We start from the raw sequence: 12,684 nt of genomic DNA, 5'->3' as shown, positions 1-12,684 counted from the left end.
AACTTGCAGATGATACAAAACTATTAAAGGTTGTTAAAACACATGCGGACTGTGAAATATTGCAGGAGGATCTTAGGAAATTGGAAGACTGGGCATCCAAATGGCAGACGAAATTTAAGAACAAATGCAAGGTGATGCACATTGGAAAGAATAATCTAAATCATAGTTACCTGATTCTAAAGTCCACCTTGGGGGGTCACCACTCAAGAAAAAGATCTGGGTATAACTGTAGATAATATGCTGAAATCTTCTGCTCAGTGTGTGGCAGCAGCCAAAAGCCAAACAGGATGCTAGGAAAGGGATGGTGAATAAGACCGAATATACTACAATACCTTTGTATCGCTCCATGATGTGTCTGCACCTTGAGTATTGATTTCAGTTCTGGACACCGTATATCAAAAAAGATATAACAGAATTAGAAAAGGTTCAAAAAAGAGCGACCAAAATGATAAAGGAGATGGAACTCCTCTCTTACGAGGAAAGGCTAAAGAGGTTAGGGCTCTTCAGCTTGCAAAAGAGACAGATGAGGAGAGGTATGATTGAGGTCTACAAAATTGTAGAATGAGCAGAAATAAATCCATTTTTTACTTGTTCCAAAAGTACAAAGACTAGGGGATACTCAAGGAAGTTACACGGACATACTTTTAAAACAAACAGGAGTAAATATTGTTTCACTCAACGAATATTTAAGCTCTGGAACTCTTTGCCAGAGGATGTGGTAACAGTGGTTTGTGTATCTGGGTTTAAAAAAGTTTGGACAACTTCCTGGAGAAAAAGTCCATAGTCTGCTATTGAGACAGACATGGGAAGCAACTGCTTGCCCTAGGATTTGGAGTATGGAATGTTGCCACAATTTGGATTTCTGCCAGGTACTTGTCACCTGGCTTGGCCACTGTTTGGAAAACAGGATACTGGGCTAGATGGACCATTGGTCTGGCCACGTATGGCTACTCCTATGTTCTTATGACATTTAGTATTGTGGTGGTTAAGAATGAGACCTCCTTGTCATCTTTGCAATCTTCGGTCCAGAAGTTTAACCAGGAGTATACGGAGACCCAGAAATTAAGTGCTGAACTTGGTAAAGATAAGACTATTACAAATAGAAAAGTGGAGAATTTGGAAAATGTGATGATGTTCTTGAACTTGCGATTTTTGAATTTTCTCAAGCACCCCATTTTTTTCTTCTGGTCAGCTTTTGTGGAGGTATCTAGAGGAAATCCTGATGAAACCTAAGGAAGCAGTTCCACCAGTTTCGTATTATGTTTCCTTTAAATTAAAGGCTTCTGCAGTTCAGGAAAAACCTTCTGGTGATGTTCCAAATTTAGAGTTGGAGAAGATATCCCAGAGCAGTTTGGACTTAAACATATTCCTTGAAAAATCTAATTCGGAGGTGGTGTCACGGGAGACTTTCGGTCATAGGACAGGAAGCATGTTTTAAAACTTTACTTTCGTCACAGGCAAAAGCTGTTTTGGGGTCAGAAAGTATGTATTTTTCCGACTTAACTAAGTGTACACAAGAGAGGAGAAAGGTTTCTGTCAATGAGGCAGCAAGTGGTTTCACCTGGAATCAAATCTGTGGTATGTTTTCCTTGTAAATGTTTTGTGACACGTTCCTTTAATAAATATACTTTCTTTGGCCCTGACCAGTTAAAAACATTGTTGGAAGCTAGGAAGTTGGAAAATCCTGAACATGGAAGAGTAGCTGAGTAAAGCCTGCATTTAATTGAAATTTGATTCTCTCAAGTATTTCTTAAACTTTTCTTGTTTACCCTGGCTTCAATGATTTATTTTCCTTTGGATTCTCCCGTTATTGTGGAATGTGTTTGCACTTTTATTTCTTCTTATATTATAGTAATTTTTGAATTTTTCTGAATGTGCACTTCTTTATACAAGTTTAATCTTGTTCCTTTCATTTGTATTTACAAATGTCATTAAAATAAACAAAAAAAAAAACAGCCTTCCAAAGGATGTAATCCTCCCTAGACAAAGGAATGCAGCAATGACCACATCGCCACTCTGTAGATATCCTTCAGCATGGCCACCCCAGGCTGCTCCAAGATATTGATGAAAACCTTGCACTGTGTGCCCAAAGTACCAACGGACCTTTCTCCAGTTCAAAAGGTAAGTTGCCCCAATAGTCTCCTTAATCTATTGGGATGAGGATTTAGAAACCACTTCCCTTTCCCTCGGGAAAGGGTAAGAAGTTTCTAATACTACTATCATTTCTATAGCGCCAGTGGCGTACCAAGGCGGGGGCGGTCCGCCCCGGGTGCACGCCGCTGGGGGGGTGCCGCGCGCCGGTCAGCGTCGTTGGTTTCCATGCTCCCTCTGCCCCGGAACAGGTTCCTGTTCCGGGGCAGAGGGAGCATGGAAACCAACGACGCTGACCGGCACGCGGCACCCCCCCCCCCCCCCCAGCGGCGTGCACCCGGGGGGGGGGGGGGGTTTCCGCCCTGCACGGGGGGGGGGGGGGGGGCGCATCGGCGATCCGCCCCGGGTGTCAGTGCCCCTCGGAACGCCACTGTATAGCGCTACTAGATGTACGCAGCGCTGTATAGTTGAACATGGAGCGACAGTCCCTGCTCAACAGAGCTTACAAACCAATCAGGATACACAAACAGGATAAATAAGGGTTAAGGAAAATACTAAAGTAGGAAGACATGGGTACTGAATAAGTGAATAAGGGTTAGGAGTTAAAAACAGCATCAAAAAAGGTGGGCTTTTAGCCTAGATTTGAAGATGGCCAAAGATGGAGCTTCATGTACTGGCTCAGGAAGTTTAATGCAGGCATATGGTGCAGCAAGATAAAAGGAACGGTGTCTGGGCAGTGGAGAAGGGTACAGATAAGAGAGATTTCCAATGAATGGAGCTCCGGGGAGGAGTGTAGGGAGAAATAAAAGTGGTACTGATTTGCTGCAGAATGAATGCACTTGTATAAAAGGAGTTTGAACTTTCTATAATATATTTTGCAGGTTGAATTGACAGGCCAGTTTCAAAACCACAGCCACCTACTTGCCACCATTTTGAAGGCCACAGATCTAGACCCTATTCAGACCAAGACAGACAACATATTGGCCAAAAATGCTCCAGGACTTTGTGGAAGCTTCTGGGTTCATTAGAGGAGCACTCAGGTTATGTAGTCTCCACATACTGCCACTTCAACCCCCAGCGCTGAAGACACAAATGTTGGCTTTAGGAATACCTCCACTTTCCTGTGAATCTAAAGCTATGACTTCCTCCACCACAATGGTGCTGTTTCTGGTCACCACTGTTGTAAAAGCTGTTCACTCTAGGCAATCAAAACAATTGCTCCAAATCCTACTGAGGAAGTGGTTATGGACTCCCCATGTCTTTGGCATTGCCTCAGGCAACTCTCACTCAGTGAGAAACATTTTTACACACACCCTTGGGCTTCCTAAAAGCCCTGTAGAACAGGGTCACCCTCTGCCGCTTATTCAGTGGGTATTTCTTTCATTTGCAGTGAGAAGACTTGGAAGATAAGAGGCCAACTTTCCATGCCAAAACAAAAAAGAAAACACAAAAACTGGAGGACTCACCTTCCTCTGGAGTAAGACTTTCAAGAGGGGAAGCCCTCCCTCATCTCCCAAAAGCCTCAGTCTTCCTCCAAGGCAGAGGTGGGAATGGGCTCTGGGCATCTTCACAGAGGATGATATTCTAGGATGCTTTGGATGCCCTAACCTCCATCAGATTGAGTCCTCAACTCCCCCTGCATGCTGCACAAGCTGCTGCCTGCACAGGCTTCTGGAGGAAGACTAAGATTCTTTGTAAGCAGTCTGTGATCTCTACCAACTGGGGTCTCAGAACAGGAAGACTAACCCAGTCTAAGGGATCTCCCTGCATTTGTCAGCTCTCCATGTACTGATGGCACCATCCCAACTTTCAAGTTGGGCTGCGGAAGAAACACATGGCCAGCAACTAAAATGGATGCATTTCTTACTGGCAGGAATTTTGACTGCAGCCTCCATCACAGATGGGACAGAACAAGCCAGCTGTGCTGCCGATACAGCAAGCTCTACAAGCACCATACCATCATTCACCAAACATGCTTGCTGTGATTCGCAACTCCTCCCTACCCTTGCACCTACTCACCTACAGGCTTCCCAGACAATCTCCAGTGCTCCCAAGGATACCCTTGCAGCTTTCCGAAGTCTGAATAGACCTCTCCAACAGTAATCCTCTCTCTGCCCCCCCCCTTTTTTAAAATTTGGGCAGACATGAAGCTAAGGGAAAATAAAGGTATGGGGAAACCACAGAAGAGGACTGGCTACAGGTCCCTACTTACAACCATTTCTCCCCATTCCAGCAGTAGTCCCTGTGGGACCCATATCATCATGAATAACTTGGCCCACCAAGTCTGAAACCTGTGGGGACAAATGATTGTCTATTGTTTAACCTTGGGCCACTGACTGCAACCTGCGCCGAAGAAGCCAGGCCACACGAAAATCCTGCTGCACCACTCAAGTTCAACCATCTGAGGCAGGCAGAAAATACTGGCAAGTTCCAGGGCTGCTAAATGTTTTACACTAAAGATGACATAATTGGAAATCAGTGTTCTCTGCCTTCATGGGCTGGATGTGTGGCACAACCCACTTATCTAGACTGATTTAGCAGTATAAGAATTCCCCCTCCCCTTTTTTTTCTTTTAACTCTATGAAGCATATACTTCTGATTAACTTAAGACCCAGCCTGCTCCAATTGCCTGTATTAAGAATCAATAATAATTAATTAATGAAATCTTAATTAATATTAACATTATAATTAGAGGGAAGTGTTATGACATTTGAATTCCCACTAGGTACCCAGACATTTGAATAGTAGTGACCTAGTCTGTATATGCATTGTACCTTTCAGCTCATCCTCCAATCAAACATCTGCAATGAGAGTGAAGCAGGCATTCCCATTGCATTTCTGGATTCCCCCCCCCCCCCCCCAAAATACAAATAGAGTGAACCCCATAAAAGATTTGGCAGGGAATGTTTTTAAAAACTAAACTACCAAATATCACGATACACCACTACCTTGTTTCTGATTACCTCATCCCTTCCCCCCCCCCCTTTTTTTTTGCTTTAATCATCATACAGCTGCCATTGGCTTTTCATTCATACACAGTGTGCATCGTGGTATTAAGTACAGTGTGTGTAAACATATTCCACTCTTAAATCAAATTTCTAACATTTATTAAATCATTTCACTCCTAGTTATTGTTAACATTTGCTGGTGGTCTACAAATTCTCCAAAATCTTAGTCTGTGTCAAGCCTGATGGTAAGTAACTGAACCAATTTTCTCACTGCACGCTGTAAATTAAATTTGGCATGACTACCACTAACACATCATAGCACATAGCAATGTTAAGGAAAAGAGAATTTGATTCTATAAAAGAAACCAACCGTTTTGAGCCACGAACCCCAAAATTATTCTTGAAAAACATACCTCCTCCTGAAGCTGCTGCTCTCGTTCTTCCTCCAGCTTCTGTATTTCCGTCAGTGACAGTGTAGCTTGGGATGAACATCCTCCTGAGTTGGCCTGTTGACCCCATGTTGATGATGAAGGAAGCTGAGGCAGAAATTTCAGACAGATGAGCCATTATATAGAATTGGAGGGTTCTCATCAGTTGAACTGTACTAAACACAGAAGACAGTTTCAAGTATAAACATTAGAAAAACTAGGAGCCTGCAATGTTTAACCGAAGGAGATTTTGGTCACTGGATTATTCAGTTAAGTTCAAAGTGATTTACCTTGGAAGGAGGATGGGAGCTAAATATTTGGTTTACAAGATGGTAGATGGACTGCTTTCCTGTGATAGAAGAATTTTGAAGTTTAAGAGGTGGTGTGGGGCTAGTTGTGGTGCAAGATCATCTGCTGTCTGCTGCTTTCAGTCATGTGTTTTGGATCAGAATTAACTGGGAATGTCTGTTCGTAGTGAAATTACTTTGCCATTAGGCCCTATGTTCCCTCCATCTAGTATATGTCGAAGATTTGTACCCATGTCTCATCTGAGTGGGGTGACTGCTGATATTCACTAGCATTATTTGTGATTGGGCACAAAGGATGATAATTCAGGTTCAGTTTGTGTGATATACCGCAACAGTTTTGAACAAGAAATCTAAGCAGTTTACAAAGTAAAATAAGAGACTAACGGGGGATAACAAGACCAGGGGAAAAGAATACAGACATGACAGCAAGACATAAGGATTAACAGAAGCTAGGGGGGAAAACACAATTTTTTAAAGAAGGGGTAAGCAAGAGAAGGGAAAAAACAAATAGGTAACAATGATGACTGACACTAGAAATGCAAAGAGTGAAATGAAAGCTGGAAGAAAATGTCAATGAAAAATAAGTTTTAAGATGAGATTTGAACCTAATAAGTTAACCTGCAAGCCTCAGGATAAAGAGAACACATTCCAAAGGTCTGGACCTGCAACACTGGAACAAGAGTTTCTGGCAGTATCCAAAAAATCCTTACAAAAGGATGGGACAGCCAAGAGGCAATGGGCAGCAGATCACAAGGATTTTGCGGGAAAATAAGGGACTAAGAGGCTAGACAGAAAAGGAGGAAAGCCTGAGGACTGAGTCTGGTGACAGAGAGTATTGATTTTGAAGATACCGGGATCATGTATTCTGAGACCAGGAGTGGAGTGTGACATGGTCAAACTTTCTGGTTTGGCTGGGGGGGGGGGGGGGGACACGTCTCTTCTGATTGGCTGCCAGGGGCTGTGCTGACGTCAGGGGATAGTATTTTAGCCTGCAGCTGAAGAGTTTCTCTGCTTTTGCGTTACTTACTTGGTGGTAACAGGAAAGCCTGATAGTTTTCTCTCAGAACGTGCTCTAGGTTCTGACAGGGATCTGTGTTGTATTAGAGTATTCTTTTCCTTCCCTCTGGGTTAGCTGCTGCTGTGTGTGTGTGCTAGCTCTGTAATCAGGGTCAGCTGCTCGTTGGTTTAGTGGGGGCTGGGCATTGCTCAGCCTCCGGGGGCTCTGGGCTGAGTGAGAGCGTTCTCCTTTGTTTGTTTGTTTTAAGGATTTCTCTTCCCAGTGTCCGGGCCTGCTGGCTCAGTGAGTTTAACCCTTTGTGTACTGTGTGTATTGTATTCCTGCCTCTGCCAGTGTGTTTGTTGGATGGGTCCGGGGGAAGCGTTCTCTCTGATTGTTTGTTGATTTATGGCACTTTCTCTCTGCTGGCTCTACAAGCTTAACCCTTTGTGTTCTGTGTGCCTCTGTCTACAGTGGGTTTGAGGCAAAGGCTTTCTGCCTTCCTTTTGTGTCTGGTTTAGAGAGCTGCACGGGAACGGGGTTCGCGGGAATCCCGCGGAACCCGCGGGATTCCCGCAGGGACGGAAGTAGCTCTGTGGGGTTCCCATGGGGATGGAAGCAGTTCTGCGGGGTTCCCGCGGGGACGGAAGCAGGTCCTGCGGGGACGGAAGCAGTTCTGCGGGTTCCCGTGGAAGTGTAAGCTGCACTGCATCAGCCTCTCATCTACCGAGTACCTTGAGTGCTGTCTCCTCCTAGTCCTCTTCCTCCTTGCTTTAACAGCACAAATGTAGAAAGTCTTCCATTAAGGAGGTGGTAGAGACACAAATGATGATGGAATTCAAAAAGGCTTGGGATGAACACAGAGGATCTCTATTAGAAAATGGAAGTTATAAAAATCCTAACCTTAAATGGCTGCATATGTGTAGATGTGTCAAGTGACGCTTAGATGGCGACTCTGGCTGTGATTAACTAGGGCCGATACCGGGCAGACTTGTATGGTCTGTGTCTAATATATGGCAGTCTGGTTTAGGATGGGCTAGAAAGGGCTTAAACAGCAACTTCAGTGGCTGGAACATAAGGACAGTGCTGGTCAGATTTTTACGGTCTGTATCCCTCAAATGAGAAGATGAATAGACTGGAGTGGGCTTCAACGAGAACTCCAGCAGTTGGAACATAAGTATAGGGGTAGATAGACTTCTATGGTCTATGTTCCAGAAACATGAAAGAAAGTATATAATATCACACTTGTTGATTTAATCACGAATTGATAATTAGAGTGTGACTATTGGACAGACTGGATGGACCGTTCAGGTCTTTATTTGCTGTCACTTACTATGTTACAATTAATCCTTTTTGCTCCCGGGCTGATGCGCAGACCTCAGGTCTGACACCTGACCTACTGGCGCGTGCATGTGGTGACCTCTCAGCACACAGTGCCAGAAATCAGTAACAAATCTTACATGTGCACACCAGAGTGTTCTAAGTTTCAGCTTCCATTCCTTCCATGCCTACAGTGATGTGGCTCAAATCCAGAGAGAGACTGAGTGAGCTGACCAGAAATTTCTTTTATGTACCATTAAATTCTTGCGGGGATGGGTGGTGATTGGTTAAATTCTTGCGGGGACGGGTGGGGACGGGTTAAATATTTGCGGGGATGGGTGGGGATGGGTAAGATTCCAGTGGGGACGGGTGGGGATGGGTGAGATTCTAGCAGGGACGGGCGGGGATGGGTAAGATTTCTGTCCCCATGCAACTCTCTAGTCTGGTTCCTCTGGCTTCTGCCTGGGGCTCCTACCCTGGTGGGGGGGGGGGGGGGGTGTTGCTGTGTTAGTTCCCCTGTCCTACGCTAGTCCCCTGGGTGGGCGTGGCCCGCTCTGGTCCTTTGTTTCCCCCTCTGCCCTATTGCTGGTGTTCAGCGCGTGTCTGGCATCTTGGGGCCCTCTGGGTTCTTTCACCCCTCCCTGTGTGTGATTGGGTTCCAGTTCAGCCGTGAGGCTCGCACGAGTGGCTCTGTGTGCGTGGGTTCCGGTTCGGCTGCGAGGCCCGCCTGTATGCCTATTTCCCTTCTTCCTGAGGGACTGTGGGGAGGGGTAGCTTAGGGGGTATTGTGTAGCTGGGGTGTACGGTGGTGGGTCGGTCTCCCCTTGGCCTGGGTCGGCGCCCTGCTGGCCTCGGCCAGGGCCCAAGGGCTCACGACCAACCCAACAGATTACACTTTCTGTGACCATGTAGTAGCTCGACAGCAGTATTCTGCATCACTTGAAGCCTATGAATCTTATAGGCCAGTAAACCTATAAGGAGAGAATTGCAATAATTCAGTTTGGAAAGGGTCAATAAGTAAGAAGATGCAAAAAGAATTAGGTTCCAGGAGAGAACGGATTGAACAATCCTTGAGACTGATAATACTCAAAAGTTTTGTGGATGTGGAGTAGAGGAGAGGGTTCTCGGATGGTAAATCATGACAACAGTTTTGGTTGAGTGGAGTCTACGGCCGTTGTCAGTCAATCAGCAACTGCATCTAGTTTGCTGGAAATCAGTGGATAACTAAGGGGATTCTGAGAGTCAAAAGGGAGAAGGTGTTGAATATTGTCAACGTAGATTAAAAGTCCAGTGATTGAAAGAGGTGAGTTAGGGGTGCCAAATCAGTGTGGGACCCAAAATTGATCCTTGTGGTACCTCAGATGTTAGTGGTTGAGGAGAGGAGGAAAGATTGCAGACTCAGAGAAGGTAAGAGCGATCAAATAGAATTAAAACCGCTGAAGAGCTATATCAGTGATATTTAGTTCTCTAAGGCGATTCAAAAGAATGGAGTGATCCACCAAGTCAAATGCAACTAACATGTCCAAGGAGAACAAAACAACAACCTCTGGGAAAGAAGCCATTGTAGTTCTTCTTGAATCTAGTTCCTAGGTATTAGGGCTTGTGTGATGTTGAATAAGATGTCCAACTTGAAACACCAAGCCTGTTCTAGAAGTGTTTATTTGGTCTCTGTGCTTTCTTTTTCTCTCAAGATGATCATGAGGAAACAAAAAAGCAGATCTTTGAAGATGCAGATCTGCCTGGATTAAGAGGCATTTGACTGAAAGGGATGGCACTATGGGAGATGTACAGACAGTTTAGTATAATGGAATGGTACTGCAACGCTTCCAGAATGTGTGATCAAGATTGGAATGGGGGGGGGGGGGGGGGGGTGAGGTGAGTAAGCTACTGATGGTTCTAATTCATTATGTAAGTCTGAGGGTGGATGGCCTAAAGAATGGTATTTATTGATGTGTCTGTGTATCACTGTTTTGTTTTGTAATTGTAACCTGCTTTTGGCACCTCCCAGGAAAAGTTGGAAAATGAAATTTAATAAATAAATCCTTGTTAAACAAACAGTTCACTGGTTATGAAGAGCTTGTCTTGGCTGCTTCTGATGGAGTATGGACTCTCAGCATACAGCAGCTGTGCAAGACTGAGCAGCAAGTAGCCTAACAGAGTCTTTCTTATTTTTGATCTATAGGATAGCTACCCCGACTTGAGATGATTTGAAAAAGCCGTGACAACTGGGTTTGGTAGTGCATGCACTGTTTGGTGCAGTTACCGAGATCTGATTTTCCCAGTCCTCCAGGCATTACATGGATGCCCAAACATACAGAGAATTAGGTTCAAAGTGGTATACCTATTCTTCAAAACCATTTAGTATGAGGGAGATAAATATATGACATTTAGTCTCACCATTCAAGCCTGTTTGTGCACTCAGGTCCTCTGGTAAGGTTTGAAACTGCCACACTGAGGTTGGGACTTAAAAGCAGTTATACAAGGAAAGCAAACCAAACCAAACAGTAAACTACTACAGAGAATTGAGAAGTTTCATTACCTCAACCTCTACCAAGACATGAAAGTAAAGCCAATTCAGGCATTCCTTTTCTAAAAGAATGCATAAAGAAAACCATTGCATAGGATGAAGTTATAGGGAAACAATCTCCAGTGATACTACACCTGGAGGAAGCTTCAGAGAGCAAAAGAGGTCAAGATTAGGGCAGCAACATCCACTGAGTCCCCTCTGACTTTCAGCAAGTGATCCTAGGCAATTGCTGGTTCCTGTTGTGATCTATCAATAATCCAGTGATAGTATTGCTGAGATCACACACCTACTATATCATCATTGGTGGCTGACTTGAGGAAGAGGATCACCTAAGGGGGCAGGCTGCTTCCAGGCACGTCACTCCTGAAGGAGCAAACCCAATGAGGGCTTTCTTTTTGGAAGCTCCTTTGGGAGTGACTGATAGTTACTGGTAAAGTCTCATGGGGATTTAGTTACGCTGGTTTGCGAGTTATCTAGCAATGTAGTGGGATGGGCTTGAAGTATTAACTGTAAGGGACTGAATTTGTAGCTTCTTGTATATCAGTTTGCCTGACAGGCTCCTGATGTTACAAGAATGATATAGGTGAGATATGAAAGATTTTATAATTTGTGCCAAGATCATACCGATATGGAAGTGGCACCTTCCTTATGGTATCCAGCTAATATTAAATAAAACAGGACAGTACATTTTATATTTTTTATCTAGATCAGTTGATAGAATTTCCTAGTTGTAAAACAAAATGAAAAGGCTGATTTATATAGCTGAGACCTTGCCTTTCTCCCCTTTTGATTGATTTACACTTGTTTTAGCAAATTAAATTTTTTTTTATTGTAGGACTGGCCATGTTTTCATTTGTGACAGCATACAAAAGTACATTATCTTTTTATTGTTACTGAAAATGTATAAATATATTTTTTAAAACGTGGTTTACACTAGAGAAGGGAAAATTGTGTTTTACCTGATAATTTTCTTGCCTTTAGTCATACCAGACCAGTCCAGAATGAATGGGTTGTGTCCAACTACCAGCGAAAGGAGACAGAGAATAAAAAAGTCTCAAGTGAGTCAAACTATAAGGGAGCAGTGCAACCATAGAATGCTCACTACTACGAATAGCCAAGCAGTGGCATTGATAATTACACTGTACAACTACATTGCATAATCAGAAGTGTTGCCAGGATCATACTGTAGACCACTTTGTATAGCCAGAGGAAGTTGCATAATCAACAACTATTTATAGGAGGCGAGGTCATACTCAACCAAGGCAGGCATTTCACCAATTCATGAGCTGCTTGAGATACAAAGCTGAAGTAGAGCCTGGAAGAAACATTACATGGAAACAAATACAATTAGGGAGGGTTTCTAAATTGGTCTGGTAGGATTAAAAGAAAGAAAATTATCATTATCATTTTTCCTTCCTTATTGTCCACACCAGACCAGTCCAAAATGACTGGGATGTAGCAATGCAGTGCTCTTATTCGGGAGGAATTAGACCTCAACACACAACTCTGGATCAATTTCCTTACCATAAGGAAAATTAAATTAAGGGCCACGTTGAAAGTTTTGTGCATGGACCTTCAGAAATTAACTGTGGAAGCTGAAGGAAAAGTAGCCTGCAGGTGAACAGTGCATCTGCAAGGAAGAGCAAGATATCTAAAGAAGAAAATCCAAAACCATGCCACTCAATGGGTAAGGATATTGCAGGAAAAAGGATTCATAGAAGACAATGTACCACAGATACCCACGATTGCATGCCTCTGGAAAAAAATCTCCAAGATAGACCTGTGAAGCTGGTATACTAGCAACCACACTAAAGAGATTCATAGGACTGGTAACAAGGAAGAAAGAGCACCAGATGCCACCTAGCCACCAGGAAAGCAGGGACAGAAAGAAAACATCAACAGCCATGCAACTGAGAGCCTAAACAATGAGAGACGATAAGAAGCTGCTTCTGTAGGATATAAGATAATCAATATTGGAGCTAATTAGAAAAAAAAAGGCTGTAAACAGTGATACAGGGCCAGAAGGCATAGGCAGTGTAACCTCTAGAAGAAAATATAGAGGTAA

General features: G+C 43.8%; 1 protein-coding gene across 3 annotated transcripts in view; it reads right to left on the bottom strand.

Annotated features, from left to right (window-relative positions):
- GIGYF2 (GRB10 interacting GYF protein 2) overlaps positions 1–12,684 on the bottom strand; it is a 734,963-nt gene that overhangs the window by 145,924 nt on the left and 576,355 nt on the right. For all 3 annotated transcript variants that reach the window (XM_030217174.1, XM_030217173.1, XM_030217175.1), the window contains one exon: positions 5,453–5,575. In XM_030217174.1, the coding sequence (XP_030073034.1) occupies positions 5,453–5,575 (123 nt within the window). The remainder of the gene's footprint in view (positions 1–5,452; positions 5,576–12,684) is intronic.

Source organism: Microcaecilia unicolor, chromosome 10 (genome assembly GCF_901765095.1).
Source record: "Microcaecilia unicolor chromosome 10, aMicUni1.1, whole genome shotgun sequence".
Taxonomy (NCBI): Eukaryota; Metazoa; Chordata; class Amphibia; order Gymnophiona; family Siphonopidae; genus Microcaecilia; species Microcaecilia unicolor.
This window is presented reverse-complemented; position numbering and strand designations above follow the sequence as displayed.